Source organism: Microtus oregoni, unplaced genomic scaffold (genome assembly GCF_018167655.1).
Source record: "Microtus oregoni isolate MIOR12 unplaced genomic scaffold, Mior012 000050F_ref0000143, whole genome shotgun sequence".
NCBI classification, from domain to species: Eukaryota; Metazoa; Chordata; class Mammalia; order Rodentia; family Cricetidae; genus Microtus; species Microtus oregoni.
Window position 1 is genome coordinate 565,206 of NW_024543256.1, and position 19,699 is coordinate 584,904.

Consider the following 19,699-nt stretch of genomic DNA (forward strand, 5'->3'; position numbering starts at 1 on the left):
AATGCAGGACGGGGGTAAGTGGAGGGAATGGGAGGAGTGGAGGAAGTGGGAACTTGGATTGGTATGTATAACAAAAAAGTTTTTTTGTTTTTTTTTTTTTTTTTGGTTTTTCGAGACAGGGTTTCCCTGTGGTTTTGGAGCCTGTCCTGGAACTAGCTCTTGTAGACCAGGCTGGTCTCGAACTCACAGAGATCCACCTGCCTCTGCCTCCCGAGTGCTGGGATTAAAGGCGTGCGCCACCACCGCCCGGCTTTTAAAAAAAATTAAAATTAAATAAAAGAACACAGAAGGCAAAGAGAGAACAGGGGCAACACAGACATCCCAAAAAGGACCAGGAAACTCAAACAAGGTCAAATTAGCTAAGGCATAGAAAAATGACAATTGAGAAACATTTTCCACTGATTAATATTATATTTATATATATATATATATATATATATATATATATATATATATATATATATCTCCAAAAGCTTTGTATCCACCAGTTGGAAATTGGTAGATAGGCAATGCTGGAGACAGATGAGCTGTCCTGGGAAAGCACTCACAATAAACTAGCTTAAAAATTCAAGTTAGCAGCCGACCGGTGGTGGTACACGCCTTTAGTCCCAGCACTTGGAAAACAGAGGCAGGTGGATATCTGTGATTACGCGGCCAGCTTGGTCTACAGAGTGATTTCCAGGACAGCTAGAGCTACACATAGAAACCCTGTCTTGAAAATCCTGGGGGAAAAAAAGGTTTAAGAACATTTTTTTGTGGTTTTGCTCATGAAACTGAAACCCAAAATCTCGTGCAGAACAGGCAGTCCCTCTACCACTAGCCATGCCCTCTGCCCCTGAGAAATAGCTATTAATATGAAGGGAAAATGTTGTAAAAGTATACAGTTCTTGAAATGTAAAGGTAGTAATGTGTACTGCAGTGGAGGGGGTAACTTCTAATCCTATAGAGCCCTGGCTGACATTGAACATCTTCCCACCTTTGCCACCTCTGTGCTGGGATTATAGGAATGAGCAGGTAAAGCTTGATCTGTTTTTCAAAATGAGGTAGATTTCTCAGGAGAAAAAAATTCCATGTTCATGGTCAAAGCATTCAAAACTTCAAACCTCAACACAGCCAGTGACAAGATCTGGGAGTCAGAGAGGCTTCTGAACTACTCTGAATGTTAACTTCTTCCTTGCAGAAATGTAAAACTTTATTATGTGCCTTGTCTTAAAATGCTTAATGATTAATAAGATTGATATTATGTATAGAAGGATCTGGAAAGGTATATATATGCAAGACTGGCTTTTGCTGACATGGTGGTGCATGTTTTTAAGCTCAGCACTTGAGAGGCAGAAGCAAGTGAATCTTTGAGTTTGAAGCCAGCCTGGGCTTCATAGTGAGACCATCTCAAAGGAAAAAAGAAGTGCAGCTATAAACAGGGATAGAGTAGTGGCTCAGTGGATAAGAATGCTTGCTGTATAAGCATGAGAATTTCAATTCGGACACTAGCCCCCAAATCAAAAAGCAGGCAATGGCTACACATACCTATAATCCTAGTACTGAGGAAACAAAGACAGGGGGGTTGGGGGACTTGTCCGCCACTAACACTGAATGCCAGCCTTGTTTCAGGCTCAGTGAGACCTATCTCAAGGGAAAATAATAGGGGCTGGAGAGATGGCTCAGCGGTTAAGAGCACTGACTGCTCTTCCAGAGGACCCGGGTTCGATTCCCAGCACCCACATGGCAGCTCACAACTGTCTGAAAATGCAGTTCCATGAGATCTGACACCTTCACACCAACAAACATAATAAAGTTAAATAAATAAAAAAAAAGTTTTAAAAAAGTTTAAAAAAAAAAAAAAAAAAAAAAGAAAGTGACAGAGTCAGACACTTGATGTCCTCCTCTGGCCTCCATATCCCCACACATATATGCACATACACCAATGGTCATAGATGGGCTGGAGAGATGGCTCAGTGGTTAAGAGCACTGACTGCTCTTCCAGAGATCATGAGTTCAATTCCCGACAACCACATCTGTAACGAGATCTGGCGCCCCCTTCTGGCATGTGGGCATACATGGAGGCAGAATGTTGTATACATAATAAATAAATAAATCTTAAGCAAAAAAAAAAAAAAGAACCAAGTGGTCATAGAACATTTTAGAGAGCATTTTCCTATTTTTGCTCATTTAAAGTCTCATTTGGGTGAGATGAAGGTCAAAATCAGTTGAGAAGAGTTTATTTAATATGCAAAAGACCCTGGGTTCAATTTCTAGCACTACAAAAAGCCTTATATTCCTTTAATAAACATGTGCTACCATTTTGTTTTTGATCTGCAGATATATGAAAGTCAATAAGATATTATAGTTACTAACCTCTTACAATACTAATGCAAACAGGATAGTGGAGTTTACCTCCCAGACCAGGCCAACATCTGCCTAACAAAAGCCAGGAAAAAGTATTTTACTGCGTGATCTGAAGCTGGACATGAGCTTAACTCACTCATCCAATCCTAAAAAGTTTCATCATTGCAAGGAATCTGTTATCTGGACCATATCAAGCATCAGGCATGAACTCTGGGTATGGCAGTCTCTCATGAATGTCCTCTATATACAAAGGCCCACCTTTTGTTAATGAACTAGCAAATGAAATTTGCCTGAAGATCAGAGTGCGGAGTGAGCCACCAGTCAGTCATATAGGCCAAGCAGTAGTGGCACATACTTTTAATCCCAGCACTAGGGAGGTAAGACAGGAATAAATATGGTTGGGCAGAGAGAGGAATATAAGGCGGGAGGAGACAGTATTCAGGATTCAGTCTGAGGACTTGTAGAGACAGGATATCACATTCGGTCTGAGGATTTTATAGAGGTGAGAACTAGCGGCTGGCTGCTCAGCTTCTCTGATCTTTCAGCTTTCACCCCCTAATATCTGACTCTGAGTTTTTATTATTAAAACCAACTAGAATTCACACTACATAAAAGGATTGTTACAGTTCCTCTTGGTTTCAGCTAGAACCTGAATAAAACACACTAGGCTCAGACACATACTCCACCCCCCGACACACACAGGACATCTTGCAGCTGACCAATGTCCTAGATAAGCCCTTGTTGAAGACTGGGTGTGAGAGAGGAAGGCTGCTTATTTAAAGCCAAAATGCTGCTGGAAGAAAAGCATGGGTATGGGAACACAAGCCCTCTGACCTCTAATATCCGTTCTACTGCCCATACAAGCAGATAACCCAACAATGTGAAGGTGTCTGATGTCCAGCTATGTTCCCACAGAACATGAGCATCTCTCTGCCCTGACTCAAACATGCTACACTAAGGGCAACTCAGTGTGTTATCTCCCACTCTGCTACTTTATTTATTTGCCTTTCTGTGGAACAACCCAACAATTTCCTAAACAAAGTAATGCTCCATGGTTTGCTAAAAATTCCAAAAATGATTCTCATAACACGATTAAATTTGATACAGTAAAGAGACATTACTCTTGATAGTCCACACAGGAATACACATACATACCAATCATCCACTAAAAATATTTTGAGGAGTTTGGGAGATGGTTCAATGTTCAAAGTACTTGTAAACATGAGGACATAAGTTCAGATCCCCAGCACCAATGTAAAAATCAGGCATGGTGGAACATGCCTATAACCCCAGTGCAGGGCAAAGGGAAGAGGGATAAATGCAAATCTACCTAAAGCTCTCTGGCCAGCCAGACTAGTTGAAAAAGTGAGTTTCAGATTCATTAAATGTAGCACAAATCTAATTGGTCTTAATAATAAAAAACCAGAGTCAGATATTGGGGTAAATGCTGGAAGATCAGAGAAGGAGCAAGCCACCTCAATGAAATCCTCAAACTAAAAATCAAAGAGTGAACTCCTGTCTCCTCCTACCTTATATTCCTCTCTCCGCCCAGTCATATCCCTTCCTGTCTCCACCTCCCTAGTGCTAAGATTAAAGGTGTGTGATCTCAAGTCCTGGAATTAAAGGTGTGTGCCACCACCACCTGGCCTTAGAGCCTTAGCTCTGCACTCTGATCTTCAGGAAAGCTTTACCTGTTAGAGCACAAAATACCATAAATAAAGAGACATCTCAAATTAAAAAAATGGAAAGCAACAGAGGAAGATATTGACACTGGCCTCAATATTCACAAATACACACACAAACACAAACAAATCATATTTAAAAATGTGTATAAGAGCCAGGCATCCAGGCAGTGGTAGTGCATAGCTTTAATCCCAGTACTTGGGAGGAAGAGGCAGGATCTCTCTGAGTTCGAGGACAGTCTGGTCTACAGAGCTAGTGCCAGGACAGACTCCAAAACTACTCAGAGAACAAAAAAAGCCAGGCGTGATGGTTTACACCTATAATCCCAGTACCTGGGAGACTGAGGAAGGATGGTGAAAGAGAAGCCCTGTCTGAAAAACAACAAAAAAGGCAAAGTGATGGTATCTGATTTTAGGTGCAGCACTCAGGAGGCAGAAGCAGGTAAATTTCTATGAGTTTACAGACAGCCTGGCCTCCCAGGGCTACATAGATCTTTTTGTTTGTTTTGTTTTTCCAGGCAGGGTTTCTCTGTGTAGCCTTGGCTGTTCAGGAACTCTAAGATCAAGATGGCCTTCAACTCAGAGAGATCCACCAGCCTCTGGGCTGGAACTAAAGGTGTGTGCCACCACCCAAAAGATCTCATTTTTTAAAGTTTGGAGGGGCTTATGTACAAGAGGATATGTAGAACAAAAACAAAGGTATAAAAGGTATTATTAATTTACTATTAGGGCCAATCAACAGTGTTTGTTGACAGATTCAAGAACATACTTCTTGCTGGGTAGTGGCACACGCCTTTAATCCCAGCACTTGGGAGTCACAGGTTGGCAGATCTCTGTGAGTTTGAGGCCAGGCTGGTCTACAGAGCAAGTTCCAGGACAGTTAGGGCTGTTAAACAGAGAAACTCTGTCTCAAAAAAATAAATAAATAGAAGAACATACTTCTTTTTGTTTTTTTTGGGGGGGAGGGGAGTTTGAGACAGGATTTCTCTGTGTAGTCCTGGCTGTTCTGAAACTCGCTCTATAGAACAGGCAACAGACTGGCCTCGAACTCCAAGCTCTGTCTGCCTCTGCTTGTTACTAGATGGAGCCACAGGAGGGTGCTATAGGCACAGCTAGATAGCTAGCATGTAGTTCATGGAGCACACACATGTGGCTGCTTGAGCAATCTCAACAAGAAGTTAAATCAAGCCATTTGTCTTGCCATATATGCTTGTCAAAGGCTAAACAACAGTTGTCAACATAACAGATACAGGAGTAGGACTACGTGAGCAGGCTCAGTGGTGCATGCAAACTGAAGTTTTCCATCCTAAGTACCAATCACTCTAAGAGAACTGTATACAAGATCTACTTTTTATCTGAAGCTACCCAACTGCAAAACATTTTGCACACTGATTATGGTGATTGCCTGATAGGCTTCATTTCCCAGTGTTAAATCACTTATATGGAAAGGATACATCCTTGTGTTTCATTCTCAGCACAAAGAAAACACAGAACTATGTGTCTCAAAGTGAGAATTTTACTATACATTCATGCACAGTTTCCTCAACAATGCACCACACATGACAGGGCTCTACTTAGATTAATGTAATTTTTGTCTATAGGAAGTACACAGCTGAAATGGAAAAGAAAACCGAACATTAAAACTGCAAAATTCATCAGGCAGTGGTGGTGCATGCCTTTAATCCCAGCTCTCGGGAGGCGTAGGCAGGTGGATCTCGTTAAGTTCGAAGTCATCCTGGTCTACAGAGTGAGTTCCAGGACAGCCAGAGATACACAGACACACCCTGTCTTGAAAACAAAACAAAACAAAAGCAAATAAAAGTTAACTGGGAGGTGGTGGTGTATTCCTTTAATCCCAGCACTTAGGAGGCAGAGGCAGGAGGATCTCTGTGAATTTGAGGTCAGCCTGGTCAACATAAAAAGTTCCAGGACAGACAGGGTTATTACAAAGAGAAACCCTGTCTCAAAAAACAAACAAACAAACAATCAAAAGTCAAAATAAAAGCAGCCTACATATGCAGTATTTATAAAGTTTATAGTATGGTAGTCCTTCACATTCACTTCTCAGCCACTCACAATACCTCACCCAGAGCAATGGCCTGTACTGCAAGCTATATTCATGCCCTATTGTAGGAGATTGCTTGTTTGTTCCCGGCTGCCAAGAACCGAATAATCAATCACACAGAAACTATATTACACTATTTGGACAATGGCTTAGGCTTCTTACTAACTAACTCTTATATCTTAAATTAACCCATTTCTTTTAATCTGTGTATCACACAAGGCTGTGGCCTACCACCAGAAAGGTTCCGGGCGTCTCTTTGACTCTGCCTACTTTATATATCTCTGTTCAGATTTCCCACCTAGCCAGGTGAGAAATCTCACATAGTGAGACCCTGTCTTGGTGGCTGGGGGTGGGGTGGGATGTCAGATTCCCTGGAATTGGTTATGGATGGATGTGAAGTCGCCATGTGGGTGTTGGGAACCAAACCTCCTGGGTCCTCTGCAAAAACAAGTGCTCTTAACTGCTGAACACTTTTTGTTTTGTTGTATTTTTGAGACAGGGTTTCTCTGTGTAGCCATGGCTGTCCTGGAACTTGCTCTGTAAATCAGGCCATTCTAGAATACAGCCTCCTAAGTGCTGGGATTAAAGGCATGTATCACCACCACCTGGCCCCCAGATGTTTTTTTTTTTGTTTTGTTTTGCTTTGTTTTTAATGCTGAGCACCGAACTAAACTACAGGCTCTTTCCCTGCCTATGAGTTTTTGCCACTAATTCAACTAAGCTGTAACAAGGCCCCCAAGTCTTTGTGTTCCTGTTTATCTCAGTCTTCTTGTCCTTGATGTACCTTATATGCCCATTTATAAATCTCTTCCCATTAAAACTTCAAGTCTCACATTCCATCCAGCTCAATTATTGAGGCGATCTAGAAAGCTAGGATTCTGAAAGGTCATTCACCTACTTGTTACTTTTGTTAGTATCCACTTCTTGTCCTATCTACTCACCACACCCTCATCTGCACGGCATAGGCCAAGAGTAGACAGAAAGCCTCATGCAGCCTCTATCTGAATGGCACTGATCTGCATAGTAGCAACTCATGTGAATTAGAACTACACCTAAGTACACTAGGTAGGCCAGTGCCTTGCCCACACTTTAGCATTGGGTCCCTGCGATCTTTCAGTATTGGGATACTTGATCATTTATTGAAAAATAATACTCAGGGATAAATATTAAGGAATGAACCTGAGAAATCCACAGAGTGAACATGAAGACACGATTCTCCCTGTCTACTTCCTTGATCTAAGCCAGTGCAACCCCTTGTCCCTACCTCTTCCTTTTCTGTGTGCTGCTTTCTCCTCTTAGTCCAGAGAACTCAATGACCCATTCCAGTCAGCTGAATGTGGACTTTACAAATGGAGGTCAGCTCCATTGGTGGTGGTCTTGGAGCAATCGGAGAAATCATTATGAGCAAATCTCCCCCAACATTTCAACCTGGCAAACACTACTGATAATATTATGTTTAATCTATAGAAGGGAGGGATAAGACTTACAGAACTCTCCAGTAATTTAGATCCCCTTTCTCAAAAGCACACCAACCTCTCTAGAATATGACTTCAGGTTTAATGCAAATCTTCCCAATCGAGTCATTTCCCCATCTACTCTCTCTACTTGGTAATTGGAAAGCAAGCATGTCCATTGTCTTCCAACCTTTATCCCACTCCTTAAGAATCAGTAGCAATTCCATTTCTAGCTGGTCTTACAGTTTCTGAATAAAATATCATGTCTAAATAAATTGTTTGGAGAAGCTTGGTATTCTGGTAAAGCCTTATATGCTTTGAGTTTTGATCTGTCCATCTCCTTACTTAACAAAACCATGTAAAGCCTGCTTTCCACACAGTTCTTCTCATTTCCCCAAGCAAAACAGCAGGTTTTCACTGTCCTTACTCTGTGCATGTGTGTGTATATGTGATTAGAGGTGTCACCTACAGCCTTGCACACACTAGGGACTCTTGCCACTAAGTTACACCCCTAGACCCATCCCCACTGTACTTTTTAAAACTCTGTATATCTAAAGTATTTGTCGAGTTCTCTCAGCATTTTCACTTCCTGAGTTTCCTAAATTTGAAGATGCTAAGCTTGAAGATGATCAAACATACTACTTTAAGCCAAGCAGGTTGACATATATTTAATAATCTCAGCTACTTTAGGAGGCTGAAGCAGAGGAACAATAATCTGAAAAACAGCCCAGGCAACTTGATGTTACCCCATTTCTTTTTCTTTCCTTATTTTTTTTTTTGTTTTGTTTTTTGAGACAGGGTTTCTCTGTAACTTTGGAGCCTGTCCTGGAACTAGCTCTGTAGACCAGACTGGCCTCGTACTCACAGAGATCTGCCTGCTACTGCCTCCTAAGAGCTGGGAGATGATACCCCATTTCAAATCTTAAAGCAAAAGGGGTCTAGAGAGATGGCTCAGTGGTTAGGAGTACTTTTTACTCTTGCAGACAACAGATACAATTCCAAGCACCTATACAGTATCTCACAATCATCCATAACACCAATATCAGAGGATCTAACAAGCACACAAGTGATACACATATATGTATGCAGGCAAAAGATTTATACACATGATGGAGGAAGGTCATTGGCTAATAAAGGAAATGCCTTGGCCCATTTTATTGGTTGGAAGATAGGTGGGAGGAGTAGGCAGAACAGGACGCTGGGAGGAAGAGGAAGTGAGCTCAGTCTCGACAGCTCTCCTCTCGGGGGCAGACGCCTCAGAGAGACGCCATGCCCCGCTCCCGGGATGAAGCTCCGACCCAGGATGGACATAGGCTAGAATCTTCCCGGTAAGCGCACCTTGGGGTGCTACACACAGATGATTAGAAATGGGCTAAATTAATATGTGAGAATTAGCCTAGAAGAGAATGGGCCAAGCAGTGTTTAAATGAATACAGTTTGTGTGTTGTTATTTCGGGCATAAGCTAGCCAAGCAGGCGGCTGGGGTGTTGGGGACGCAGCCCCGCCGCCCTTACTACTACATACACATAAACTAAAAATAAATCTAAACAAAATTTGTCAGTAAAACAAATAATATAGTTTAGTAGTAGAATATGTGCCTGGTATGCAAGAGGCCATGGCTTCAAGCCCAGCAGGTACAACAAAAATATTTAACGCTCACATGTATATAAACATAGTCTTAAAAATGTCTTAAGAGGGCTGGAGAGATGGCTCAGAGGTTAACAGCATTGCCTGCTCTTCCAAAGGTCCTGAGTTCAATTCCCAGCAACCACATGGTGGCTCACAACCATCTGTAATGGGGTCTGGTGCCCTCTTCTGGCCTGCAGGCATACACGCAGACAGAATATTGTATACATAATAAATAAATATTTTTTAAAAAAAAATGTCTTAGAGCTGAAAGTGAAGGTAGTAGCAGAGCATAATGTGCTTTGCATTTGTAAAGGCCTAGGTTGTACAAACATAGTAATGACTCAGCACACTAAAACACTAAAGAGATATAAAGATAAGTAGACACAGACACTCACACACAGAGACAGACAGACACACACACACATCCTTACTTGCCTCCATATTTTACCCTCAACCTGGATCCAGAAAATCCAAGATCATTGGACTGATTGTTTTCTGGAAAGTTAAAATCTGGACAGGTAGTCATACTAATGCCTACTGAAGCACAACATGCCAAGTGATTAAGATGATAAAAAATCCCTTAAACACTAAATCTTGAGTCTTTGGGCCTAAATCCAGGTGAGAACGACTATCTTTGAACCTAGCGTAAGAATCCACTCACTCACAAGGTAGCACTGTCTGAATGGCCCCCCAAATTCATCTGTTTAGCTTAATCTCCATTGTGATGATACAAAGAGGTAGAGTAGGGCCTATTGGGAAATCATTAAGCAAATCCTTTACTACTGAGCTATATTCCAGCCTAGTATTGATATCCTTTTAATACCTTGTTCACATGCCTTAGCCTGAACATGTCTATTTCTCGGCTAGGCCATTAGATTAAAGCCCAAGGGTAAAGCCAGAAGCAGAAAACAGGGCTCCAGATGCTAATAGGCATTTTCTACTCATCTAATCTTACCCAATTAGCCACCCTTGCAACCTTGGTCAAGCACTTCAGTCTCATAAGATATGACCAGAAAGACACTACAGATCACAACATGATCTGGATACAAATTGACACTAGGGAAGGCCCGGAGGACAGGGTGAGTCACAGCCCATTCACGTTACTTCTGCCTACTCTACCCAACTCAGTACCCCATATACCCCAAACCAGTTAGGCCCTTATTAGATGGGCTTCAAAGATCCTTTCGTAGAGAAAAGGCTTTGCAGCTTACTTCAGTCTACAAGCAAACAGAGCACAAGATATAACACATCTGACTTACCACAAAATGTGGTTAAGACAGGGTCTTCTCCCAGGTATGGTAGCACACAACTTTAATCCCATCACTTGGGAGGCAGAGGCAGGTGGATCTTAATAAATTCAAGGCCAGCCTTGTTTACATAGTGAGTTCCAGGATGGCCAGTGATATGTAGTAATATTGTCTCAAAAAAAAAAGATAAGGTCTTTTAGAATTTGTTGCACCCTACTCCTAATCTCCATGCTGCCTCGGAAGGTCAGGAAGCAATTCTGTGGTTTATCAAACACAAACAAGGTCTTTGGGTCCAGGATATACAATGAGGAGTTAAAGTCACAGGAGAAAGCCAAACTACACAGCTCTATATTCTTGGTTAGCCCACAGCTTCCTCCACAAGCCCCTGGCCCCTACTCACAAGGACAGCAGCAAGGAAAAGCCAGCAATATAGAGATTCCTCTGAGCACGGAAAAGCTTCATGTGGAAGTGCTCCATGGCACCTGGATTGTTCTGGAGGTTCACCTTTTCTGTCACATCATCATATTTCCGGATCTCACGTGCAGCATCTATGATAGAGCAGAGATGGCCATTTAAAAAGAAAAACAGGTAGCAAGACTCCTTTCCTTCATATCCAAGTACTAATTCTACGCACACCTTTTGTGGGAGGTTTTATCAAAAGTCCCCAACCTTAGACCTTCCTCTCTTAACTTTCTATAAACTAAGCCTGTAAACTAGATAGATCATAAACTTGTACTATACTCCAAGATGCTATTCAAGATTGAGGCTTTGTTGGCAATGGAAACAGATTCCCTTTCCCATGATACTCCCAACCTCAGTTTGTCATTTTTCTCTCAAGTTGAACTGTCAATCACTTAACTTATAAATCAGGGGTCCTGTTGGTAGAAAGCTCACAAGACCTATTCGGGAAGCATGGGCCACAGTAAGCATTATTATTCTTTACTTAATTAAAAAACTTCATGGGCTGAGATGACTCTGTGGGTAAAGGTACTTGCCATCAAGCCTGACCACTTGAGTTCAATCCCTAGAACCCATATGGCAAAAGGACAGAACCGACTCTTGCTAGTTGTCCTGACCTACACATAGACACTGTGACATGCATGTGTCACCAACCACCAATAAACTGTAATTAAAGGTTTTTTTAAAGAAGAATTCATGCCCATCAAAAATTCAAACAGCAAAATTGTAAAAAGAAGTTTCTTAATACAATCACTTTAGTAAGGTAAATAACACAGTTATCATATTTAAAGTCAATTGGTCATAAAATCCTATAATGTCGGGGGCTGGAGAGATGGCTCAGTGGTTAAGAGCATTGCCTGCTCTTCCAAAGGTCCTGAGTTCAATACCCAGCAACCACATGGTGGCTCATAACCATCTGTAGTGAGATCTGGTGCCCTCTTCTGGCCTTCAGGCATAAACAGAACATTGTATACATAATAAATAAATAAATATTTTTTTAAAAATCCTATAATGTCTTTATAAAATACTTTTGTCACTGAAATTATCTTCAGTCTGTTTCCTGTCCATCTTTCTCACAATAGATAAACTACAAACAGAAAGAAAAAGCCTTCTCCTCTATATCCCCTACAGTTTAGCACAGGGCACACAGCAAAAACTCTAACTGTTGAATGAGTGAACAGCCTCTGCTCCAACAAGCGCCACTGACTGATGTACAATGCTCTGGTTTAATAATATAAGAATCTTTTGTCTGTAATGCAGAAATGGAACCTTAGTATATCTACTAATCTCCTCCACCACTTAACTCAAAAAAGAATTTTAACTGGGGGGTGGTGGTGCATGCCTTTAATCCCAGCACTTGGGAGGTAGAGACAGGCGGATGTCTGTGAGTTCAAGGACAGCCTGGTCTACAAGAGCTAGTTCCAGGACAGGCTCCAAAGCTACAGAGAAACCCTGTCTCGAAAAAAACAAAACAAAACAAAAAAAATAGCAGGGTTTGGTGGCATACATCTTTAATCCCAGCACTTGGGAGGTAGAGACAGGAAGCCAGCTTGAAGTTTGAAGCCAGCCTGGTCTATGTAGGGACTTCCAGGACAACCAACGCTACACAAGGAAACACTGTCTCCCACTACCACCACCACCAAAAAAGAGGTCAATTCCTCCAACAAAGTGGGGACATTTTTTAAGTTGACACATAAAAATCTATCTGAAGAGCTGAGTATGGTGGTATGTACCCATAAACCCAGCATTAGAAAGACTGAGGCCTAAAGGTCACAGGATGACCTGTAGCCCTGAGGCCAGGGCTACAGGATGAGACCCTATATCAAAGAAATGCCTAAAAACAAAAAAAAAACCAACTATATGAAGGCACCTCTTAACACGCCTCCATGTGAGACAGGCAAGATATCATTGTTTGGGTACTGTTCACTTTGTAGTTTCTAGTTTGAGATTACTTGGTTTTCAAGCTCATCTTGCATTACAACAATGTGCCTGTCCTCGTAGTATTTTTTGCATTAAATCTGTGCCATGAAGCACTCTCAAATGCTGCCAGTAGGAACATAAACTGCCATAACACACCTGGTAGAAAATAAAATACATTCATACCCTCAGGTTCACTGATGTGGGATTCCCCTCTTTATGCTGTGAATACCATTGGTTAATGAAGAAACTGGCTTGGGCCTGTGCAGAGCAGAAGAGAGGTAGGCAGCGAAAATTAAACTGGATGCTGAGAGAAAGGAGGAGGAGTCAGAGAGAAGTCATGTAGCCCTGCCAGAGACAGACACAAGAACTTTACCCAGTAAGTCACAGCCACACGGCGATACACAGATTACTAGAAATGGGTTAAATTCAGTACTGAAAACAGCCTGGTATTGGCATAAGAACAGACAAGAAAACTAATAACCGAGTAGAAGACCTGGATATCAATCCACACATCTTCGAACACCTGATCTTTGATAAAGAAGCAAAAAATATCAAATGGAAAAAAGAAAGCATATTTAACAAGTGGTACTGGCATAACTGATATCAACATGTAGAAAAATGAAAATAGACCCATATCTATCACCATGCACAAAACTCAAGTCCAAATGAGTCAAAGACCTCAACATAAAGCCAGCCACACTGAACCTTATAGAAGAGAAACTGGGAAGTACACTTGAACACATTGGCACAGGGAACCACTTCCTAAATAGAACCCCAGCAGTACAGACACTGAGAGAAACAATTAATAAATGGGACCTCCTGAAACTGAAAAGCTTCTGTAAAGCAAAGGACACGGTCAACAAGACTAAACAACAGCCTACAGAATGGGAAAAGATCTTCACTAACCCCACATCAGACAGAGGTCTGATCTCCAAAATATACAAAGAACTCAAGAAAGTGGACACCAAAAGATCACATAATCCAATAAAAAAAAATGGAGTACAGACCTAAACAGAGAACTCTCGACAAAGTCTAAATCTAAAATGGCTGAAAGACACTTAAGGAAATGTTCAACATCCTTAGTCATCAGAGAAATACAAATCAAAAGAACTTTGAGATTCCATCTTACACCTGAAAGAATGGCCAAAATCAAAAACACTGATGACAACTTATGCTGGAGAGGTTGTGGGGAAAAGGGAACACTTCTGCATTGCTGGTGGGAATGCAAGCTGGTACAACCCCTTTGTATGTCAGTGTGACGATTTCTCAGAAAATTAGGAAACAACCTTCCTCAAGACCCAGTAATACCACTTTTGGGTATATATCCAAAGGATGCTCAATCGTGCCACAAGGACATGTGTTCAATTATGTTCATAGCAGCTTTGTTTGTCATAGCTAGAACCTAATGGAAACAACCTAAATGCCCCTCGACCGAAGAATGGATAAGGAAAATGTGGTACATTTACACAATGGAGTACTACAGAGCAGAAAAAAATGACAGCATCTTGAATTTTGTGGGAAAATGGATGGAGCTAGAAAACATTATTTTGAGTGAGGTAACCTAGACCCAGAAAGACAATTGTCACATGTACTCACTCATAAGTGGTTTTTAAACACAAAGCAAGACAACAATGAGGACACTAAGAGAGACTTACACAGATCTAATCTACATGTGAAGTAGAAAAAAACAAGATCTCGTGAGTAAATTGGGAGTATGGGGACCTTGGGAGAGGATTGAAGGGGGAGGGGAGAGGCAGGGAAGGGAGCAGAGAAAAATGTAGAGCTCAATAAAAATCAATAAAGAAGGAAAAAAAGATTTATATATGTATATGGTGTTTTGTATGCATGTAACGTGCACACCAACAGAGGGGGAAGATGTCTACAGTACAGCACGTAAATGGAAAAAAGTACAAAGAAAAGTGTACAAGTCCGGGTTGTAAATATTTCAACACATAAAAAAGTATTCATGATAGTTATCTATGCAATGTGTTACAAGGGATTAAGTGTTTACCTTTTGCATTTAAAAAATATGCATTATTTTTATAATTAGGAAAACACTAAAAAAAAGAAAAAAACTAAAACCATTTTTATTTGTTACTTGTAGGTAGGAATCCCATCATTCCAAAGACTACCTTGGCAAACAATCAAGAGGAACCTGGGAATAGGAGACACTGTATGCTATCAACAAGGACAGCAGCAGGACTTCCTCTCAGGTCCCAATCCATAAAAGTAATCTCTTTATTTCCAACTATCTCAGAAAGATCTAATCTAGGTCCCTCAACATCAGGAAGGGCTCTAGCTGGTTATGCTCATTATTGCCATAATATATTGTTATCAAAAAGCACGTCTATCTGTAGAAGGTATGTAGACTTTTCTAAGCTTTGCTTTTTAAATTTTTAAATCATCTTTGTGTATACAGTGTGCACATGTTTATTTGTGTATGAATAGAAATACAAGATCTCTCAGAATACCTACGGAAGAGGATAACCTCAGGTGTCAATCCTTGTCTTCCACCTTGTTTGAGATAGGACCTGCAAACTACCAGGGATTTTTCTACTCTACCTCCCAACTCCCTATAAGAGTTATGGGACTGTAGACACTTACATTCAGCGTCTGACTTTTATGTGGGTTCTGGGAATTTGAAATCAAGTCCTTACATCTGCACAGCAAGTGCTTTTATCCAATGAGCCATCCCCACACCTCCTAGATTTTGCTTCATAGCATTAAAGTAAGAAGTCACCAGTCATTAGAGCCATATTTCCCTAGAATTCCCAAGCAGACAGTTGCAGATTCCTGATCTACAAAAACAATGGTTTGTGTCAACTAGTATCTACATAGTTCTCTCTGGCCCCCTGAGTTGTACTAGGAAATCAACAACTTTTGTGATGGCGCACGCCTTTAATCCCAGCACTCAGGAGGCAGAGACAGGTGGATCTCTGTGAGTTCAAGGCCAGCCTGGTCCACAGAGTTAGTTCCAGGACAGGCTCCAAAGCTACAGAGAAACCCTGTCTCGAAAAACACAAACAAACAAAAATGCCAGGTGGTGGTGTATGCCATTAATGCCACCATTCAGGAGGCACAGGAAGACAAACTGTAAATTCAAGGCTGGGGAGGAAAGGATGGGGACCCCATGACAACAACAAGATGGTGTGTTGCTGTGATTGGTGTAATAAAAAGCTGAACATCCAATAGCTATAGAAGGGGCTTCCAGGAAGAGAGAGAACTCTGGGAAGAAGAAAGGCAGAGTCACTAGCTAGACATGGAGGAAGCAGGATAAAGATGTACAGAGATGAGGTGATGAGACACATAAAAGAACATAGATAAAACAATATGGATTAATTTAAGTTATAAGACCTACTTAGGAACAAGCCTAAGTTAAAGCCAAGCTTTTATAATTGATAATAAGTAAGTCTCCATGTCATTATCTGCAGGCTGATGGTTCTAATGAAGGTCCTTACTACACATGGCATCCAACATGGAGGCTAAAATATTCAAACATAAGGACTGAGAATGGAAAAGTTTTACACAAGGAGCCAGACGTGGCTTCCTAGTCCTGCAGTTTCTCAGATGGGCCCCTGGTCGATGTACAGAGGCTCAGCATACAGAGGTATGACGATTGGCTGCCTGTAGACTTCAGCCAGCTGCCAGCAAAGAACCATGAAGTAGATTGACTGACTCTTGGCTCCCAAGGTCAGAGAATACTGCAGGTCCAGACAAGATCCAGACAAGGAAAATCTCTTAATAGATACAGTATGCTTAGAAATATGCTTAAATGCTGAAGAAAAAATGGGTATAAACAATCATAGAAAAATAATAGTTTAAAAATAATTTTTTTGTTTTTGTTTTTCGAGACATGATTTCTCAGTAGCTATGAAGCCTGTCCTGGAACTCACTCTATAGACCAGGCTGGCCTTGAACTCACAGAGATCCACCTCTCTCTGCTGGGATTAAAGGCGTGCACCAAAAAATAATAAACTAAAGTAATATAAAAATAAGTCACATAAGGATGGGAAATACATAGGACAGGCTCCAAAACCACAGAGAAACCCTGTCTCGAAAAACCAAAAAATAAATAAATAAAAATTTTTAAAAAAAGGATGGGAAATACACAGGGTGACTAGATCCTGTATGGTGCTTTGTTGACTCTCAATTGTTTTAAATGCTAATGAATAAAAAGTGACAGCTATTGTTGAATTGTGGGAAAAAAACTGTTGCATAATACCAGCATATACATTTTATTTTATTTATTTATTTTTTTGGTTTTTCGAGACAGGTTTTCTCTGTGGTTTTGGAGCCTGTCCTGGAACTAGCTCTGTAGGCCAGGTTGGCCTCGAACTCACAGAGATCCGCCTGCCTCTGCCTCCTGAGTGCTGGGATTAAAGGCGTGTGCCACCATCGCCCGGCTCAGCATATACATTTTAAAGATGTCTTTAAACTTCAGAATGGAAGTCAAGTGATGTGGGATTCCCCTCCATATACTGTGAATATGTTTTATTACCATTGGTTAATAAGAAGCTACTTTGGCTTATGGCAGGACAGAATAGAGCTAAGTGGGAAAACTAAACTGAATGATGGGAGAAAGAAGGCGGAGTCATCAGAGAGCTGTAAGCTAGCCTCTGAGAAAACAAGAAATGTATGCAGTAAATGAGGTAACACTACCGCCACGTGGCAATACATAGACTAATAGAAATGTGTTAATTTAAGATGTAAGAGTTAGTTAATAAAAATCCTGAACTAATAGACCAAACAGTGCTGTAATTAATATAGTTCTGTGTGATTATTTGGGTCTAGTCAGCTGGGAACAAAAGAACAGTCTCCACTTACAGTTAGGAAATGTGTTGAGGAGGAGGTTATGCCTTTATTTCCACAGGAAACAAAAAGAAAATGGCAACCCTGACTCCCGGAATCTCAGAATGAGACTGTGTCTATGAGCCGTCTCCTCCCATCATACATTCCTCTCTAGAGAAGAGCCAGTGGCTGACTGTTTTGCTTTTCTGACCTTCAGGTTAAACCCTAATTTCCGTATCTGGGTTTTTATTAATTGTGCTACAAAAAGACATGTTACTTTGGAAAGAGGTTCTGCTTTAATTTCCATAGAAAATAAAAGATTTGTTCAAAGTTAAAGATGATCAAGTTTGATCAAGGAAGACTCCCTAAAAATTCTGGCTACAAAAAAATAAACCTAGAAGAACTACAAGACACGTGACGTTTATTTTACCTGTTCAAACATAAAACAAAAAAAAATCATCTTTGGCTGACTTGTGTACTTATATTTATGTAAAAATGTACTTGTATTTATGCGAAAATGTATGTTACCTTTAAAAGTTTATGTATTTTCAGAATGAGGGGACCAGAAACCAATGAAAACAAATGGCCCAGGCAATCCAGCATCTCAAAATGACTCTGTTGCAGTTTCCTTGGAGCTCTTCATCCAGCTTCAAGGCTGCTGGCTGAGATGATCCAGCCTCACAGAATACTCCAGTCAGGACTTGTCTGTAATCCTAAATTTTCTCAGGGTCCCCTAAAGATTATCAGCACCCCTAATCAATAGAAGCAGTCTAAAGAGCTATGACCACATTTCCAAAAAATGGATTATGGATACTTATTATCATTTAAGAAGGATTGGTTACAAGTTGTTATTGGTAATGGTCATTAAAAAAGTTGAACAAATGAGATTAGATTCAGGGATCTCATTCTAAAAAGAAAAGGGAGAGATATAGAAATGATAGGATAAAAGGTAGATTATTGAATCTGCTTTAATGCAAAAAACAACTATTAATCTCAAAATATTTTACCTTGGGATGGAGTTTGGTTCACTGATACAAATTTAATTTTGCTATACTCTATGCATATTTCTACTCTAGTTAAGGTATTTTGCTTATGCAGCTCATTTAAAACTGCACTGTATAATTAAGAAATACAGATTAGTAGTCATCTACAATAGTCAAACTTATAGTCATGTTAGGTATGTTTTCCAAGGTCATACACAGATATAGATAGATAGTCTCAAATACTTCAAAGGCCTACATAATATGGAATTTAATATGTCTAATAACCGAAAAATTGTCATAACAGTGAGACACATATGCTTCTGGCAAGCACCAATTTACGTCAGAGAAGATGATGGGCATCAAAGAAACTGTATGCAGCTTGTTTTCTTTATGGCAAAAGCTAGCCATGTGGGCAAGGAAACTGCCCTTGCCTCAGTTGCTGACAGTTACTGTCCAAACTGGACCAGCAGGATATAAGAAAGGCGACTGTTGAACTTTGCCAAGACAAGGTAGGGCAGTCCTTCAGAATTCCCTGTTTCACAGAAAGTCTGTCATCTATGCTAGGTCTGTAGGTCAGAAGTGGATGCCCCAACATTACAGAGGACCTTTGGGTGACTCTCCAGACAGCCTGATGTCTGACATTAGGTAGCATTTTCATTCTTGGGGGTCTTTGATAGAGTTGAAGACTATATAGCTAAACTTATAGTTTTCCTTAATTATGATAGAAAGCAAATTAGGCATAAAACTTCAGACATACCAAGATAAGATAGATAATAGAGTTCTCTAATTTTGCCAAATACAAATAGATGGGATATTATAACTATAATCTTACTTGATAACTGTTTCTGTTGTATATAATTTTACCATGTTAAAGTTAAAATCTTTCTTTTTGGTTGAGTGGTGGTGGCACATGCCTTTAATCTCAGCACGTGAGAGATGGATCTCACTGAATTCAAGGCCAGCCTAGTCTACAAAGTGAGTTCCAGGACAGTCAGGGCTGTTACACAGAAACCATGTCTCGAAAACCAAAAAAGAAAAAAAAAGAAAGAAAGAAAAACCTTCCTGTTTAATTAGGCAAAAGGGGGAAATGATGTGGAATCCTTTTGTGCACTGTGTATATATCTGT

General features: G+C 40.6%; 1 protein-coding gene across 1 annotated transcript in view; it reads right to left on the reverse strand.

Annotated features, from left to right (window-relative positions):
* The window catches only part of LOC121437163 (B-cell receptor-associated protein 31), a 41,554-nt gene that overhangs the window by 14,231 nt on the left and 7,624 nt on the right, over positions 1 to 19,699 (reverse strand). Inside the window, exon 5 of the mRNA XM_041637008.1 lies at positions 10,824 to 10,971. Coding sequence (XP_041492942.1) covers positions 10,824 to 10,971 — 148 coding nt within the window. The remainder of the gene's footprint in view (positions 1 to 10,823; positions 10,972 to 19,699) is intronic.